The sequence below is a fragment of the Blennius ocellaris genome (assembly GCF_963422515.1).
Source record: "Blennius ocellaris genome assembly, contig: SCAFFOLD_343, whole genome shotgun sequence".
Classification (NCBI taxonomy): domain Eukaryota; kingdom Metazoa; phylum Chordata; class Actinopteri; order Blenniiformes; family Blenniidae; genus Blennius; species Blennius ocellaris.
In genome coordinates this window covers 7,375-26,662 of record NW_027661955.1, presented here as the reverse complement: position 1 = coordinate 26,662, position 19,288 = coordinate 7,375, and the positions used below count along the sequence as shown (strand labels likewise).

At 48.1% G+C, this 19,288-nt stretch overlaps 1 protein-coding gene across 2 annotated transcripts; it reads right to left on the bottom strand.

The window, feature by feature from the left end:
• Positions 1-6: 6 nt before the first annotated feature.
• On the bottom strand, positions 7-18,289 carry LOC308148528 (WW domain-containing adapter protein with coiled-coil-like). Of its 2 annotated transcripts, none has more exons than XM_080521992.1 (13): positions 18,084-18,289; positions 17,894-17,924; positions 16,957-17,149; positions 9,349-9,440; positions 8,585-8,700; positions 8,359-8,474; positions 4,635-4,934; positions 3,747-3,869; positions 3,517-3,668; positions 2,722-2,846; positions 972-1,182; positions 763-890; positions 7-638 (listed from the first exon to the last, which is right to left on the bottom strand). In XM_080521992.1, exons 1-13 carry the CDS (start codon positions 18,122-18,124, stop codon positions 569-571), a joined length of 1,698 nt encoding a protein of 565 aa, XP_080378118.1. In that variant the 5' UTR covers positions 18,125-18,289; the 3' UTR covers positions 7-568. The 2 variants fall into 2 exon arrangements, with proteins under 2 accessions (XP_080378118.1, XP_080378119.1); XM_080521993.1 differs by having other exon boundaries at positions 3,517-3,665.
• Between the last annotated feature and the right edge of the window lie 999 nt (positions 18,290-19,288).

The following is a 19,288-nucleotide window of genomic DNA, read 5'->3' as shown; positions in this document are numbered from 1 at the left end:
GACGAGTTAAGATGGAGGAAGAGGCGAGCCGAACCACCGCTCCGCTCCGCCGCCCCGGCGGTTGTTGGTGTTTTTTTTTTTTTTGATTAGTTTTGGATGTCAAAAGCTTTGATAGGCCTGGCTGTCCATGGCTTCAATCTACAAAACATATTTACAACATAGATAATAACATCTACAAGAAATCTACATGTTGTGTTTTTTTTTATTATTATTTTTTTTGCTTTTTTTTTTTTTTAAATCCTCCCCCAACTCCTTCTTCCTTCTTTACAAAACTCCCAAGTCTTGTAAAATCACCCTCCTCTTCCTCTTCTTCTTCCTCCCGCCACGACGGCTCTTCATTCCTGGTTCTTCCTGGTTCTTCCTGGTTCTCCAGCCCCGAACGGTCCAAAGCCACCCGACCGCAGCTCTCGTGTGTGTGTGTGTGTGTGTGTGTGTGTGTGGACTGGGCTCAAGAGGAACTGAACAGATACCAACTATGTGCAATGTTTCTCCCCTTCCTTCTCTCCCTCCCTCCCTCCCTCCCTCTCTCTCTCTCTCTCTCGCCCTCTGACCTCGATCAATGAAGTCCTCAGACCATGAAAGAATTCTGATTCTTCAACTTTTCAAGTTCTTTGATTTGCTGTCTCAGGAACAGTATCCTGCGGACGAGACCGGGGGAAGACGGAGGTTAGCCGGGGCCACCGCTTTAACACTCCTTTTATTATTTCGCCCCCCCGCGGTGGGCGGTGGGGGGAGGGGGAGGGTAAGGGGGGGTCGTCTCACCTCTGCTCGCGCAACGTTGCTTGTATTTCACAGACTCTGACCAGAGAGCGCAGGTTCTTGAGCTCGGTGCAGTTGTCCGACATGCAGATGCTGCCCATGGTGTGGGCCTCCTCCCGTAGTCTGGACGCCTGCGGGCGGAGAAGAGCGTGGCGGTCAACGGGGGAGACGCGGCGGCGGCGGCGGGCGAGGGTGGCGCCAACGATACCCACCTGTTTCTCCGCGTGCTCCGCAGGCCAGCCCTGCACGTGTCTGATGAGGTTCTCATTGAAGTGAGCGGCGAGGGTGGGGGTGAAGGAGCAGGAGGGCCGGGAGGAGGAGGAGGAGGAGGAGGTGGGGGGCGGCGCCGAGGCTGAACTGGGCGCGTTGCCGCCGCCGCCGGAGGCGACGTGGTTCGGCCCGGGAGACGGACTCCGCTGGCTGCTGCAGGAAACACCAGGCCACGAGGGGTTAAGGCGCTGCGAGGCGGTGCAGTGATTTACTCCGCCTTCGCACATCACAGTGAAATGCATGAGAATATAGACGGCAGGGACGCTTCTGCACATGCTCAGTAGAGACCATCAGAACCACGTTTTCCTGCAGAGTGTCACGACCGCCAGTCGAGAGTCTCCTGGGACGAGGTGCTTTTATTTTGACAGTCACTGTAATAACAATCCAACTGGCTCACCAGTCCACGAGAACATCCCTGTACGAACATTCTCAATGTTTATACTTTATTTGTTCCGTGTGTGTGTGTGTGTGTGTGTGTGTGTGTGTGTGTGTGTGTGTGTGTGTGTGTGGTTTCACTACTAAAACAGAAATCAGCACCCACTGATATGTACACGATGTCATTTTCAGTATTTCTGCCGTCTGAACTTTTCTGTCAATAAAATAAAAAAAAATGATGTGTTTTGTACGGCGGCCTGGAAGTGCAAAATGCTACAAACTTCAGAAAACACTACAGCAGGGGTGTGAAACTGATTTTAGTTGAGGGGCCACATCAACCTCATCTGACCTCTGGAGGCCCAACAAGTCAAACATCACAAATTAAACTGCAGATCTGGACAAATGCAAAGTCTTTCCTTCTTTTGATCTTTTTGTAACTGCAAGAATTTGCCAGTCTATTCTGAAACATGCATATTAAAGGAAATCAGATACTATATTTGCAAAAAAACCCTCAGTCTGTATCTGGATATCGTATTTTTATTCAGGATTAAAACAATTTGTCATCATCTGGAAATTGTTTTGAGTTTACGTGTCTAAAGTATCACTTCACATAAGTTGGACTCATTGTTTTATTGTGAAAGGCGTTGCGTTATGTGACCTCCACAGACGCATTAATGTCGGGGGTCAAATTCTGACCGAGGGCAGTTTTGAATGTAATTTTTGCCGATCGAGTGTTTTTAGATCAGCCTCTGTCAGTTGTCAACTACCTGAGGTCATGAAGCTGCCAACAGACCAACTGATACGACTACCCAGCATGCAATCCTGATAACGTATTGCAATTTGAATGAAACAGGCTCGGGTGGATGATTTTAGTTAAACTTCTTTTTTCTCCTCCTTTCTCCTGATTTCCACCGGCAGCGAGCAGCAATGACTCAAAAGCAGGATTTTATGGAGCTCGCACTCCATGTCAGACTTTCCTGACTGGGTCGTTTTAGTTTATATCTTCATGTGTCTTTATCCAGGAACTCACTTCTCACACTGCTTTAGGAAGCTCCACATGACTGCAATGAATGACTGACTTAAGAGAAAACCACTTGCTGTTCCAGCAGCGGCCACCAGGTGGAGCAGGAGCGCCTCAAACCACAAGACTGACTGAAAACGCCATCATCCACTGTGATATGAATGAGCAGCGCCACATTTCTGCACACATGTGAGTTTCCGGCCCGGCGGCAGGCGGGTCGGAGCACGAGGATCAACGCGTTATAAAGAAACCGTGGTCGCCGTACGCGGTGACGTGCGGCGAGCCTGCATACTGACCCTTGGCGGTGGAGGGTGCGCGGCGACGCCGTGGTGCCGTCGTGGCTGTGCTGCTTGTCGCTGGCGAGGGGCTGCTGGGACGGGGGCTGGCTGTGGGACGCCTGCTTCGTCGCCGGCGTGCTCGCCTGCAACGCAACCCGGCGACGTCAATCGTCTTTCATCTGCTTTCATCTCAAACACCGAACGTGTGCTTCTTTTCAGGGTGTAAAATACTGTTTTTAACATCTGCATCATCACTCCAGCAGCTTTTTTTGGTTGTTTTTTATTTTTAAAAAGCAAGAAGAAACAAACTTCCCCACATGGAAAGAACCTATATGAGGATATATGCGCATATAAGAAACATATAAGCAGTTTATATGCACATATATGACAATATATATGCTGCATACATGCGTATATATGCCACATATAGGCATAATTTAGGTGCATATATGTGAATATACAGGCCATATAGGTCTACTGTACTACTTCTTTATTTCCACACACATATATATATATATATAGCCTATATATCTCACTTTGGCAACTGTCATACATTATCAAGGCAATAACTGAGAACTAATTAAAAAACAATTATGCAAGAACATATTGGTGCATATATGTACCTATACAAGTACCTGCATGCATGTATATGTGTACACATATATGTGCATATATGCACATATAATATAGGAAAACGGCCAATTTTATATATGTCACATATATTAAAAACCTATATCAAAACCTATATGTTTATATAGGTTATTTTTAGTTCCGCGCACGCAAAAGATAACACACACACACACATGGCCTTACTTTTGTCTGCGAGACGACGGGCTGCGTGCTGAGGAGGGGCTTCAGAGGACCGGCGTTGGTCTGCGGCGTGCTGATCCTCGGCGAGACGTAGGACCTCGGCGACGAGGCGTCCGACGTCAACGACATCGGCGACTGGTTGGACTGCTGAGCTGCTGGGGAGGGACGGGAGGAGGTCAGCGCCGGCGGAGCCACGAGGGGTGGGGGGGGGGAAGGGGGGGGACGGCGGTCACCTTGGTTGGAGAGCTGAGCGGCTTGGGAGAGGATCGTCGTGATGTTGAACGCCGACGGTCCGGCGGTGAGGATCTTATGGAGCATCGACTGTAATGACGCTTGCGTGACGGCGGCTGTGAGAACTGCAGGGGGGGGGGGGAGGGGGGGGGGGAGAACACACAGGTCAGAATACAGCTGAGACGTCGACTCTGGATGAAGAGTGTGAAGGTCAGAATCGGGCCGCAGAGAGAAACGGACCAATTAAAAAAAAACTCATCCTTCGCTTTTAAAGGCCGTCGGCGTGGCGATAGCCTTCAACCGGGCGAGACCATCTTAAATTAGCGAAGATAAGAAACGTTGATAAGAAACGTCGTACACGACGGACAGAACGTCCGGCCCGACGGGATCCTTTGGTGACCCCACATCGTTCTCGTCGCCGCGGAAACCCACGTTCACCTGTTCAACTCGGAAAAAATGACCACGTTGCTCTTATTGGCTTTGAACTCCCCGGTATGGAAACCCAACGGCCGGAAACTTCTTGCGCGGCTGCAACGGAAGCGCCGAGGTGTTTCTACATTGAACTGAAGACGTGTGTGTGAAAATAATAACAATAAAATAAGACTTGTTTGCTTAAAAATGCGCTTCGGGCTGAAGCTCGACTCGCCAAACGGAGTGAGAAATTTGACACCGGCAGCTAATTTTAGCTTGACAAATTGACGAGTGACTCAGTGAAACGACACGTCGTCAGGACTTTCATTCAAAGCGTGTTTGGGAAAAAACTCTCCTCCCGAGTGGCTGCAGTGGTTTTTAACCCGACGCACGAAGACACAACGTCGAAGCCAAATTCTAAAATGTCTCACGAGCAGAAAGCCGGCGTGTCGGTGACCCCCCCGCCGTCCCCCACTGACCTTCGTTGATCTTGGCCATGTCCACGCTGGCGTTGTTCAGCTGCAGGGCGGTCTGGAGCGCCGGGAGGAGCTGGCGCAGCAGGGTGGGGTCCTGGAGGAGCGGGGGGGCCGGCGACTGGAGGACCGGGGACACGGGGACCGTGGAGGCCGACGACGAGCCGGCGGGCCCGGACGACGGGTTCAAGCCCCCCGAGCCCGACGACGAGGACGTTGAGGACGACGAGGACGAGGACGTGGACGTTGAGGACGACTGGGACTGTGTGGTGGCCGCCGCCGTGGGCTTCTCCGCCTGGGCCGACTCTGGAGACACACAAACAAAGAGCGTTCCGGCGTCACGCCGACTCTAAATCCTTCGCACTTCTTCGCCAACGTCTGATGACTCAGCGGGGGAGGGGAACGCCTTTACTGTAACACATTATCCATCACATCTCGGGAAGGCGCAGGATGCGGCTCCGCGACTTTCCACCGAGAAACGCCCCCCCCCCCCCCCCCCCCCCTCGTCCATTATTCCTCGAGCAACCGTGAACGCTACAAACCACGGCGTCTTGACATCCGACGGGGCTCGGCCACCTCAATCTGCCACTCCGGCTGCGTTTCGCAGATCGGGTTTCATTCGCCGAGTCGCTCGCTGGCCGACGGCGTCAACAGACGGAAGCACCTCCGACCGGTCGCACCGTCCCATTCGGCAAATACAAACACATTAAGCGTACAACCCTACGTTGAGGTTTAATTCTACGTGCCGGGGAGGCGCCTCGGTGTCGGCGTCAAGCTCAAGCAAACGTGTGACGACACGCCGTGAGCCCGAAGCGGCCGGATCGGACGCCGCTGCTCTGAATGGACCCTCGACTCAGTCAGACCCCCAACGAGTTCACTCATTCAGACGATTAACGCGACCAAGTTCTGAGGTAATCACACGGTACCGGGTCCAGAAAGCCGCGATCCGGACGTGGTGGAGAAAAAGGCTCATGAAGCTCAAATGGAGCATCGGAGACGATCAACCTCCCGGAGAAACGTTCGGCTCATTCAGCCGGCGGTGGGAACGTCCAAAGAAGATCAACGTCGACTTTCCCTTTTCTTTTTCTTTTTAAACACAACAAGCCGGGATAAACTGAGCGTGGACATACTACAGAAGGTGAAGACAGTTGAATATTTGCAAAAAACTTTTTGTTTTGGGAGGTTTTCATCCAAGTGCAGAACGTCACAGAAGGCTTGGGACCAAATTCCACAATTTTGAGTCTGAGGCTCGGTTTACACGACAACATTTTCAAGTGAAAAGGCAAAACTTTGCCTTCCGGGGGGTCACGTTTACGTGAAAACGGCGCTCGGAGCCACTGGAAACACAACTTTTCCAGAACCCTCTGACCCCTGTGTCCACGGAAACGGAGGAAAATGCTACTTTTCGGAAACGCTGCTATTGTGCACCGTGGACCCGCCACAGTGAATAGTTCTTCACGATAACAACAATGGCAACAACAACAACGCTGTTCTTATTCTCCTGGGACTCGGTAGCTTTAATTCGTCCACATTAAAAAATAAACAACAAAAAAAGACCTCTGGTCACATGATCACAACCCTTTTAGAGCTTTGTTTTTAAAGACGTGATAGACAATATCATTTAAAACCAAAGTGACCAGCGCTGGTTTCCCTACAGACACCCGGAGCAGGAAGTGAGGCCACTGGCTAATGACAGTTGGTGCCAAACTTCAGGCGTCAGTTTATGATTTAATACAGCAATTTTACCGGGACAGATCCAAGTTCCCGAGCACAGCGTTGCACCAAAGACCTGGTGAAGTGCAAGCGCTTTATTTAACTAGGAAAAAAAACCTTATTATCTTTTTCGAGAGTCCTGGCCAAGACAGCATCTGAACAATTCCAGATTTGATCCACGACTCGGGAAGGAGAACCACTCAATGCCAGGAAAAACAGCAAAAGCAGACAAGCTGCAGTAAAGAAACCCAACAGTTTATATATCGCTGAGGACTGAACAGCGTTTGTTCATCAGAAACCTCCAGCAGAATAAAACGGGGCAAAACCCGACCAGTTGAAATCTGATATCATGTCACATTCGGTGGATCAACTGTTCATCCGTGTTGAATTTTAACTGCTGAATGAATCCACTGACCGTCTAAATTCATCAGTCGAATATTCGCTCAGCAGGATTCGACTCAGCATGATCAGTCGTGGCCGAACAATTACGAGATTTGGGCTGCGTTCCAGTTGTCCCGGAGCTCGGGATTCCCAACGTAGGATTACATCATTTGGAAAACCTTCGTCCAGAGACCAGAAGGTCACGTCAGAAACCAGCGTGGGCGTTCCCCGAGTCGCCATGATCACACCAGGATGTCAAACATGTCGCTCGCGTTCCAATCCGGCAGCAACGCCATCACAAATACAAATTTTTAAAATTCCTACGGAAACATTGATTTCCAAAGATCAATAAAAAGAAATTCACAACACAAAACTGAGACCTGAGCTGAGATATCGGTAATACTGCCACAAAAGCTAGCTAACTAGCATTAGCCTCACCAGGAGGTTTCTTTCAAGATTGTACCGTATTTTCCGCACTATAAGGCGCATGCAATAGACCAGTGGTCAGCAACCTTTATAGCTCAAAGCCATTAGGTTACATTTTCCACTGATTCTAACACCCAGAGAGGTGCACACACTTTATTTTGATAGTCCTACTTGCAGCCTATGCCAGGAGGACACTACACACAAAACCTTCTTCACTACTGGTTGACAACTTACAACTACCGGTAATAAACTAAACTACATGAACTAAGCAACAAAAACACAACACAACACAATTATTACCGACACCACAAACCAAATAGAACCCCCAATAATTGCATTTAAAACACCACAAACAGCTGCAATGAATTATGGGAGTTTCTATCGGCTGCACCGAGGAGCTCAGGATGTCCCATCATGCCTTGCAGCGACAAATTCATGTTTTGTGTTGTTGGAGGTTATTGTGGCTCGTTGTTGGGCTTGGTGTTGTGTTGATTGTGTTTTTGTTCCCCAGTTTAGGGAGTACTTATTTCATCTAGTTTATTTTGGTTTGTTAGAATGTTGGTGTGCAACCATGAGTGATGAATGTGTTGTGTGGAGTGTCGTCCGCTCTGAAGATCCCGTTGCGAAGTTGGAGTTGTCAAAATAAAAGCTTCTGGTTGTTCAGCTGTCAAATAGCAGTCTCGAGTAGAGCAATTCTTCCACATATAAGGCGCACCGGGCTATAAGGCGCACTGGCAGCTTTTGAGAAAATTTGAGGTATTTAGGTGCGCTTATAGTGCGGAAAATATGGTAGTCATTTCGATATTTTTAATCACATCAACTCTGCACTGCAAGAAAGAAAACCTTTCAATTCAAAAGCAGCCATCACCTGGTATTCATACATACCCAGTCTGCTTTAAATTCATTTTGAAAATTTATAAGGAAAAATCAAACGGAGCCCTTGTCAAACCACAACATGCAAGATTCTGACTGGTACGGATGTCAGGCGCCTGCTGATTGGCCATCATGGCGATGGCATCAGACTTCGTCGGCCGGAGATTCAAAATTCAAATAACTTTGTTATGCGACGACAGTGGTGGGGCAGAGTCGGAGGAACCTTAGAAGTAGAACCCAACTATTGTTTTTTGCAAAGTAGTGTTTTACATTTCACTAGGCCTTTAAACGCCCCCCCCCAGAACACAGCCTCATCATCAGCGTAGGAAACACTCACTGGGGCCGGTGAAGCCGGGGGCTGCCGACGCCTGCATGGCCTCCCGTCTGTAGTCCCTGTCCTTGGGGAAACTGTTGACGACTGCGGTCTTTGTTGCCTCTTTTTGCCGATGCTCTCTGTGAAACGCAGACACAACGCCGATGTTTGACCACGTTGTGCGCCTCCTCGCGTTTGAAATCCAACAGGCGTATGGGGAGGGGGGGGGGGGGGGGGGGGGCTACGTTACCTCTCCAGCCATTCTTTGGGCTTCTCCCACTGGGACACCTCCGTCCTGCAGTTGTAGTAGTACTTCTTCCCAGAGGAACTGATGTGCTCTGACCAGTCGTCACCGGGTTCATAGGGCTGCGGGGAAGAAGCAGATATATAGGGAGGCGAGGCCAGGCAACAGCAAGTGTGTGTGTGTGTGTGTGTGTGTGTGTGTGTGTGTGTGTGTGTGGAGGGTGTCTGATGCAAGAGCTTGTAACGTCATCTGAAATGTACAGGAGGTATTGGGATGAAAGCACAAAGCTATAGCAGTGGGAGGGGAAGCTGATGCCGGGGACAGCCGGGGCTCGTACGCCGACCCAAACATGAATTGGACGTTTCTTTCTTTCTTTCTTTCTTTTTTTTTTTGAAGGGTTCAGAGGCGATTCTTGTGTGAATTCAACGGTTTCAACCCAAGCGGCTTCTTTCATGGCTGATCCAAGACAATTTATAATTGTGGAAAAACAAAACAAAACAAAAACAAAAACAAAAAACGGAAACACACAAAGGCCCCCTGTTACCATGACAACATTTCAAGTGGAAACAGCAGAAACGCAGAGAACGATGTAGTTGGCATGCCAGGCCAAGAGATGGCACTGCTGGGTTTTTTGGGGGGGGGGGGGGGTTTGGTGAGGAGACCACACACACACACGCACACGCACGCGCAGAAGACGATACCCTGTAAACAATAACAATGGGAGCACTACTGAGCATGTGCAGAACAGCCAGCCGAGAGGTGGAACTTACTGTGTCTGAGGTCTTGCTGGGGTTCGAATGTGAGTTGGAGCTATGAAGGGAACTGTGGTTGTGAGAGTTTTCTTGTGGAGAATAACTGGTTCCTGTAACAAACGAAAGCACACGGAGGGACGGAGGGAGAGAGAGAGAGAGAGAGAGAAAGAGAGAGGGAAAGAGAGAACGAGAGAGAGATAGCAAGAGAGGGAGACAGAGAGACAGGTAGAGAGAGAGCGAGACAGAGAGACAGGTAGAGAGAGAGTGAGAGAGAGACAGAGGTAGAGAGCGACAGAGAGAGAGGTAGAGAGAGAGAGAGAGAGAGAGAGAGCAAGAGAGATAGTGAGCAAGAGAGGGAGAGGGAGAGAGAGACAAGAGAGACAGAGAGAGCGAGAGAGACAGAGAGAGCGAGAGAGAGACAGACACAGAGAGACAGACAGACAGAAATAGAAAGAGAGAGAGAGAGAGAGAGAGACAGAGAAAGAGAGAGACAGAGCGAGACAGAGACAGAGCGAGAGCGAGAGCGAGAGCGAGACAGAGAGAGAGAGAGAGAGAGAGCGAGACAGAGACAGAGACAGAGAGAGAGAGAGAGAGAGAGAGAGAGCCATCAGTGACAAGTTCACAGCCTGGAGGAGAGAATGAAACTCGGATAAATAAACATTTGGCCATTAAAAACACAAACCAACGTACAGCGACACACAGTTTTACTCGGCATCTGCCAAATCTGTATAATATCGTAAAGCAGTGTTCACAAAATTACGGGCATCATTTTAAACGCGCCTGTTAAAACTTCACGTTGCGTCGCCCAGTTTGTCGACGGTGCCGTTTTACAACCTAATGAGCAATTAAGAAATAAAAAAAAAAAAAAAAAAGCAGCACGAGTTGTTGCAGTTAGAGAAAATAAAACAGACCCGTAAGAGAGGATTTAATACTTTTTTCTGTTTGACTCCCTTATGTGCAAGCAGCGGACATTAAAGCATTATGTAATGACGGTGCCGTTGGAGCCGAGGCCTCGTTTACCAAAACCTTTCAAACGAACATTCTGGAAACGGTTGTTGTTATAACGATTCTCACACTGGAACCGTCCCTTGGTAACTTTATTTAACGGCTGGAGTCCGAGTTACGGCGTCATAACAGCGAGGACGTGACGGCGAAACGCAGTTTAAATCCCACGTTGCTTTTCTACATGCAAACAAAGTCGTCCTTCACACATTTCGCCAAACAACTTCCGGTTAAAACGACGCAATGTTACACCGTAGGGACAGAATCTACACGTCTGCTTGGTGACTGGAGCTCCATTCACCACTTGTTCCTTCCATTTATGAAGCTGCGCTCAACAATAACGACAGAAATCTCAGTGCGGTCGGCTCGTCTCTCTGGTCGTACCGAAAGCTCAAACATCATTTCTCTTTTTCCTGCTGCAAATATACTGCAATCGTCTGCAACAGAGCGTCAAACCTTCTGCATTTATTCCACAAGTCCAACAATGAAGGATCACTGCATTTGCTATTCGTCTTTTTAGCTTTAACACACACACACACACGTATATATATATACATACATATATATACAAGGAAAGTGGCCCAGTACAACAATCAGTTGTTGAACCTGAACCTGCTCTGACTTCTCAGCTGTGAAGCAGCTATTTGCAGACGCTGGAGGCTATAGAATATATGCACGTGGAGGTTGTTTTGACATTTGCCTCGGAGAGGCGGACCGCCACAATAAGGGCGTTTCCCTTCACACGATGCAAAAACACTGGATCGGGAGGCTTCATGGATGTTATGAGGGAATCGGAGGAGCTCAACTTAGACGAGAACTGACTTTCCTTCACATCTCTGGTCACGACTTCACCCTGACAAAATGCCTTTGAAAACATCAACAAAAAAAAAAAATCACTGCACAACTTAAGATTTGTCAACACTGATGGTTCCTGTGGAACGTTTTGACTGATGAGAAAAAGACTGAATTTCATACGTCCCTCCGCATGAAAGTATGAATCCACCTTTCTTTCCCAAAACAGCAGAAATCCTTCCAAACAGATGTTGGGAATTCCAAAATGTTGGTTCACTTTGGAAAAAATCTGGGGAATCATCCCAGAGTTGCTTACGAGCCAAGCTGTTTATGAGCACTACAAACACACACAAGGCCCTTTTGCTCAGATGGTGACAGCACACTGTGGCCACTGTAGTCAAAACAATGTTTGTTTTTTGTTTTAAATTCACTGTCGCACATTAAAACTCTCAGTCAAATGGACATTCACGACCAAGAAAAGACCTGCGTTTGCCCTGTAAAGCTGCTGGGAAACGTCATCTGGAGGGTTTTTTTCCCCCCCCAAACATCCCGATGGAGACGGGCAGTCGTGCACCGTTTCTATGTGTGTAGCCGTTTTCAATTCGGCGTGCACACTTCTCATAAACAGAAGTTTAAGCACCACTTGTGAACCCGAAAGAAATCAACAACTACCAGAAAGCAGAAAACTGAAGCTTCGTAGCCGGTTTTTCCAATCTGTTATCGTTAAACTCTCTGGATGAGTACAAGCAAAAGTCAAATATTTGTTTTAGGATTGCATGTTTAGACACAAGAGCCTCAGCATTAATTAGCTAAAGCTGAAGTTTGGGGGGGGAAACAAAACTACAGCTGGAGATCATAGACCAAGAAGTGAATATGTTTAAAGGGGGGGGGAAGAAAACAGCAATTTGAACATTGTTCCTAGTATAAATCCAATCAGCCTCATGTCAGCGGACTCATAAACACCACGTCTTCAATCAAACTGGACGGGACGCCCGGAGCCAAAGCAGCGTTTTTTTACCTTCAGCTTCGATTTACAAGCAGTTTCAAGGCATTAAACAGTCGCGTGCAGCTCTCTTACAACTTCTCCCCACTGCAGCGGGAGGAGGTGGGGTTGGACAGTTCAACCCACAGAGGAGGGACTTAAAGTTCTAGTGAAATGTAAAACACTACTTTGTAAAAAACGATAGTTGGGGTTCAACTTCTAAGGTTCCTCCGACTCTGCCCCGTCACTGTTGTCGCATAACAAAGTTATTTGAATTTTGAATCTCCAGCCGACGAAGTCGGGGGAATCCTTCTTCGTGAGCGTGACGTCAAGAGTTGTGCAGATCTCGATCTGTTGTGTTTATATCGGCTTGTTTCCTCTTAAATATCCAAGTTTTACAGTGTTTTGAAGTTATAGTCGGTGTTTTATGAGCCTTGATGAAAGATTGAGCCTGGAAGAGACCAGAGAGGAGAAAAGGAGCACGGGCGTGGGGAGCGGCTAGCTCGTGTGGCGAGCGGCTAGCGGGAGCCGCTAGCTTGGGCGGATAGTAGACGATCAAGTAACACCTGGACTCATCTTCGGTGATTCCGCAGTCAGAAAAGCGCTTCGACATGTTCGATCCACAAAGCCAAGTCGTTCTGCCAAAAGTCAGGAAGCCTCAAAGGTGAAAAGTGGCGGCTGCTGAGGCGAGGAGACGAGGACGAATGGAGGACGAAGCGTCTTCTGCTTCCTCAAACATGTTCCAGACGGGGTCACCGATGGCAGAACCACCTTCTGTGTTCTTCATCAATCACTGGGGTTGAAATGACCATGATGATGAAATCTGGTTAAATTCAGTCTCTTCGTGGTCAAAACTCTGATCCTCCATAATGTAAACACAACTTGGGCGTGTGCACAACTCGTGATGTCACTCTATTATTGTCAGAAGCTCCACCCAGCAGCGGAAACAGCGCCATTTATCGGCAATTTTCTCGCAGATTGCCGTGTTTTAACATTTTACCCTTCAGCCAGTTAGCATAAAAAATGTCCCTGGAAGCGACACCAGAGTGTTTTGGAGGTCGAATTTTCATTTCACTAGGACTTTAAGTCCCACTGGTACCACATGCTCCAGGTCGAGCTGCACAGGCGACTTGATACTAGGAGTTTAGATCTATATCTCAAGAGTTATATATACAAGTCTATGAGCAGGAGTCAATTTGGAGGCAAACCAACGTTTGCCTCCATCGTGTCTCGACTCCCAGTCCGTATTCTCCCGGGTCTCGGTAGCTTTATAGCCAACAGTCACTGTGCCAACGATTCAATTTGTACACGAGAATGTCTGCGTACTCCCTTCGTTAAAACGCTTATAGTGTGTCGTTGCACGTGCGTGTAGTTTCGTTACAAAAACAACCAACAGCTCCTTTTTGAAATCACAGCTCCTCCGTTGTTTTTGAAGACGGCCTAAAACACAGAAGATGCCAAAATGCAGACAATTTCTCAACTCCCAATTAATTCTCCTGTACTCGTATTTGTAATTCCAAAGTTGGCCGAAGCTCAATCCGTATTGACGAGAAATGGGTGGCGGACGTGCAGCCCGACGGTCTTTTGATCCATCAAATGGCGGCAGGATGGGAAACGTTGCTTGACGAAACGCACTTAAACAAGACACTGCCGACTGTCTGCTGACAGGTGTTGGCTGGCGAAGCGAGACACAGGCGGACTCTCGTCTACCGCAGTGATTTCTGAGCCAGCCGGCGGAGAGACGACGACACGCATCAGGCCTCCCTGCGCCGCGGCGTACCGTCTCGTCGAGGAACATTCAATACGACGTTCACAAGCTGGACACTTGCCAAGCGGCGGAAATTCTCCCAGACGTAAGCGGCGGCGTCGCTATCTGCCTTCGCACCACGGCTTAGTCTAAGTCTGGAAAGCACGAGAAGCTGGAGTCCAGCATTGCCTCTTATCCTGGCCGACTCTGGAGACAGCAGGTACTGAAGGATCTTCCTCCGCCGTGCAGGACAGGCAGCATGTAATTGGTTTATCAGGGATTTGCCGATTAAAAAGCCGCCTGCTGCTGCTACAAAATATGCCAGTGACAGCGTGGAGTTTGAACCGAAGACCAAAACCATTAAAAAAAAGAGCCATTGCAGAGCTGGACGGTTATAGATTCAGGTCTCACGTTCAGGACCGACACAATGACAGAGCATTCATCCTCTGAAGCCTTAAGCACTTTGCATTTTATTGACACGTCTTAAAGTGAATCCAGAGCCAACGTCTCTTTGATGTTCTGCCCCAAAATGTCCGAAACATCTCAGAATATTATGCGCAGGTAGAGAGAGGATTTAACAACCTCGCTGAGCCAATCAAAAAGGAGTTTGAAGGAATAGTGTCATAGTATACTTTGTATAGTTTTGGATAGCTGCAACGCTACTACACTAGCCTGCCAGCTGGCTGCAAACTGTGGAACGGATTTCCTGACTTATTAGTCCGCGTATCATTGAGACCCGCCTCCGTTCAGGAAATCCATTCCACATTTTGCAGCCGCTGTGCAGAGCAGCTGGCAGGGAAACGCCTGAGTCATTCCACCAGACAGTAAAGCACAGATCATGGATCGGAAACCTCCGCAGGTTGGATTGGAAATTTCCGACCCGTGAATTATGTCGGTATTGGAACCCGATACAGATACTGGATCGGACCCATCCCTACCATAAAACTGCGAAATACCAGGAGGAAATAGACTTTGAGTCATGACATTCTGGAGGTAAGCAGTATTGTTATTGTACATGTACTGAGAATGTGCATAATGACTATTTACAACAGACGTGGTGTGCAGCAGCACAAAAGTGGAATTTTGTCCACCGTTTCCACGGAGACAGTCGAATCGTTTTCAAACAGTTCCACCTTGAAAGCGGTTTTCGAAAAGTTGCTTTCAGTGGCTCTGAGCACCGTTGTCGCATAAACGGAAACCCAACGTAGCAAAGGTCGTAAAAATGTCCTTTTCTGTTTCTGAGGGCAAAAATAATTACGGACGTCTAAGAATTTATCGTCAAGTGCAAAGTGTACAGCTGGAAATCAAGCTAATTGGTGCAAAAAGCACGAGTTTCTCCAATCAAGAATAGTCGGGTTGAAATGTGGCTTATTGATGTTCTTCTTTGGGAAATTATCTTGAGAGTTGCCAGATGCACACGTCTTCTCCTGCGTATGCATGTTTCCTCTCCACCATGATGTTTAAGGTACAAGTCTCACCTCTGACTTCAGGAACCGTCACAATTCAAGATAAAAATGACGCAAATCATGACAACCGATGAGAAAATAAAACTACAAGGTTATACGGTCAATATATTCAAGAAATGCGGGTTAAGATTTAGACCTTTGCAGAGAAAAAAACACAGCAATTATGATATCTTCTTTTTTTTCGTGGCCAAAAAATCTGTGATATTAGGTCACAGACAGGTTCACAGATGGCTTTGGCAACATGACTCAATGCAGCAGGCAGTGACTGTGACGATCAAAGCTTCACCCAAAACAAGAGATGCGGCACATTGCGCCATCACGTTCAGATTCGCTAGATTATTTCCTCGACTTCTGCACTTAAAACATCTGACCTATCGACGTTTCATCGATGCAACGATCAACAACGTTCACTTATGCACGCGACTGTGAAGAAGCTCATATTAAAACGACACTTTCCCACTTGAGAAATCCTGACAGGACTGGACGGAACACAGAAAAAAGGCCGGAAGCAGCAACAACTAATGGTTGAACACGACTCCGGACGATAACGTCACGGCCAGAGTGTGAAGTTCCGTCTTGTTCCACGAGGTTCTGGTGCCACGAAGACTTGAACGTTGCGCAACAAAGAACCAGATCAAAGCAAGATGCGAACACGAGTGGTCTCACTAAAGACACCTGACACTTTGTCGCTGCTGAAGTCGAACCGAACACCTTCAAATTCCGCCGCACACAAGAGACCATTCAGAAGGAAGGTTGTCCATCTACGCACCATCCGAATGGTTGTGATAATAATTTCACGTTAATAAAGATAAATTAACAGAAACGAGAGAGAGAGTACAAACTAGGTACGGAGATCTGCAGATACTCGTTTTCTAATGTCGCGTGGAAACGTCTTAACCATTCAATTTGTGTCAATACGTGTCAGTAGAACCAGTAATGAGGGTGAAAATTAAAAGGTATTCCTCCGGCACACCGGTGACCCAACAACAGCGGGACTCTGATCAGTGTATATATCCAAGCATCCGTTCCCTCAAGGCCAGCGATGGCAACTCGCTCCCCGTGGGGCCGGTGCAGGTTTTAGATCTCGCCCAGGTTGCAAGACACCTGATTGCATTCTGACTGGGCTTCTGCAGGACGGTGGCCCTCGAGGGCCAGATCTGAACGCCTCTACTCACACTACAACCAGAGTACAAACACTCCCGATATAGCAGGTCGTTCACTAAAAAAAAAAACCACGGTCATGTTTGTTCTAAGAAATCAAACTTGTGATTTCCTCAGGTTGGATTACGACGTGGCTTTCGTAACAAGTGCTATCGAATTAAAATCGGGAATAAATCATTAACTTAACCACGTTCAACAAAAACATGAATTGATTTACTGCAACGGCGGCGTTGTATAATTGGACTTTTATTATATTTGCGGTTTGATAACAAGCTGCAGCACGTCGGCGTTCAGAAACAAAAGAGGGAAAGTGCTGGATGTGATCTATGGACGCATGAAAGAGCCGGTCGAATGTCAGGTGTACGCACGTCGTGGTCATAAGAGGGGAGGAGGGGGGGAGGGGAGGGGGGGGACTCTCCTGCTTATAGAGTCCATCAAAACAAAAGAAAAGTCATGGCTGCCCGTGTCGTCTCTACCTCCGTCCCTGTCCCGGCCGCGGTGCGCGTGGACGGCCTTGGCCCTGCCGTGTCCCACGCCGTCCGTGTGCTTGTTGTCGGGGCTGTCCGACCGCCGCAGCATCTTGCAGGGGGGCGTGACGTCCGAGGAGTCCCGCATCTTGTCATGCCGGTGGTCTCCTCCCGGGTGGCTCTTGGATGAATACTTGAGAGTCTGTGAGACCCCCCCCAAAAAAATTTTTTAATTAAAAATTGCAAAGGTTAAAAGGGTGTTGTATGTCAAGACTCTGTACGGAGGATGTCAGGGAACATTCATACCTGTTCAAGGCACATCAAAGTTTTAATATTTCACAAGCTCATTTGCCAAGCTATTCTCTATTCACGCAGGTTAATATTAATAGAGTAAGGCCAGTAATAAAGCTCTAATCAAATAGCCATAGCAGCTACGCTAATACCACCAATTAACACGATGAATACGTACATGACGTTAATTGATCGTAGTAATAATTAAGTAAACAAATTATCAGATAACCTTGGCGCCGTACTGCTTCGTGAACGTTCAACTTATTGCTAATCAGTGCTTATATCCCCGACATGCTGGCGACAAACTGACAGGGTTTATGTTTAAAATGACAGACTGCGGTCAGGCCTAATCGGAGCTAACAGGCTAACGTTAGCGTCAATAAAAAAAAACTCGCCCGCAATTCTCGCCAAAACGGTCGAATTCGGACGTCAAACTACGCCTGCGTCTCGGTCGAATACTCATAAAGACACTGGGGGTGGCGTTTGCGGCCCTCGGGGGCCAGTTTGAGGCCGCGCCGTGCACTTTTTTGGGTGCTTTTTCTTTTTTTTTTTTTCCTCCCCTTTCCTCTCCCCCCGCACTGGCTGCTGCGGCCTTGCGGGGCTCCAGAAGCCCGAGCTGGAGTGCTCTAATCAGGCTAAAGCGGCTAACGGGTACCTGATAGGGCTGAGAATCTCTTCGGTCGCACCTGCAAAACACAAGGAAAAAGAGGCGTGAGGCCCACGGAAGCCGACAAAACGGCCGAGTTGCCGCACACTTATTTCCTAGTTTTTTCAGTGGAAAAATGGCGGATTGAAGCAAAAAATGAAAACCAAAGAGAGAGAGAGAGAGAAAAAAAGGTGTTTACCCATCGCCGAGTCTCGGTTGTTTCCTCGCATACATTACCATCAATGCCGTGTTAGTGTGTTTAGAGTGGGATGTGAAAGACTGACAGCGGGACTGTGTTGTTGTTGTTGTTTTGGTTTTCTCTGCCTCTCGGGCGGATTCGAGCTGAGATCGTCGGCTACGGCTCTGCTCTCGGAGGAAAGAGCGCCCTCACTCAGTCCATGTCGGTCCCAGACACACGCAGCGACGCTGGATCCGCACAGAGAGCCGGAGCGGAGGGGCTGTTGGAGGAGCGGTAGGGGGGGGGGGCGCCAGGTCGGCCTGCTCAGCCACCACTTTACATAGCCTCCAGAAACCTCCTCTCGTCCTTCTGCGTGTTGTCACTGGGGATTTTAAACATCGCCTAATTGTTGTGTTTTAGTCCACGTTTCGTAGTTTTAACTAAATTAGTTGAAATACGCGCGATTGTAAAGATCAAATTCGAGCGGAAATATGTCGAATCTGGCAACCTCACTGCAACCCACTTCTCCGTCGATGGCAACATCCGGGACACACGGTGACCGGAGTCCAGCCAACAACGTCAAAAACTTAATGGAAGCTCTTAAGTAGTGCTGTGAATATGAATATTTTGTCATTAATGTGTGCAATTTAATTCATAAAACTACGGTACATAACACATGTCGTCTTTTTGTGAATAAATGCTGCCAATATTTACAATTCACAGGCCTGCAGGTCGTGACTTGTTCTCTGCTGCCATCTAGCGGTGGAACTCTGACATCGCAGGCAAGATTTATTTATTGAGCAATCAAACGTTCATTTATTATTGAAGGTAAAACGATTAATTGAACGTAACAAATCAGAAAAAACAAGACAATCACAACTTGTATTCGCTCTGCTATTTTAGTGATCTGGATCCCTCTAAAGTTTCAGTAACTGGAATACATAAAACATTTCATTTTGGATTTAAAGAGGATGTATGTGATCAGGATCGGTTCACGTTCTTCTGTGTGCAGTTTCCTTCCGACGTTGCACCTCCAGTCAGGTGGTCCTGATGGTTCAGGATGAGGGGCAGTCAGAGGAGGCCTGTCAGCCTGTCGGCCTCCATTGTTCCCGGAACAATATCTCCCACACTGTGACCCGGGGCCCTGGACAAAAGGAGCTGCGCCTCAGCGTTTTGCCACGTTTAAGAACACAAAGGGGACGCGAATGGGTGTGCGTCTATTGTCA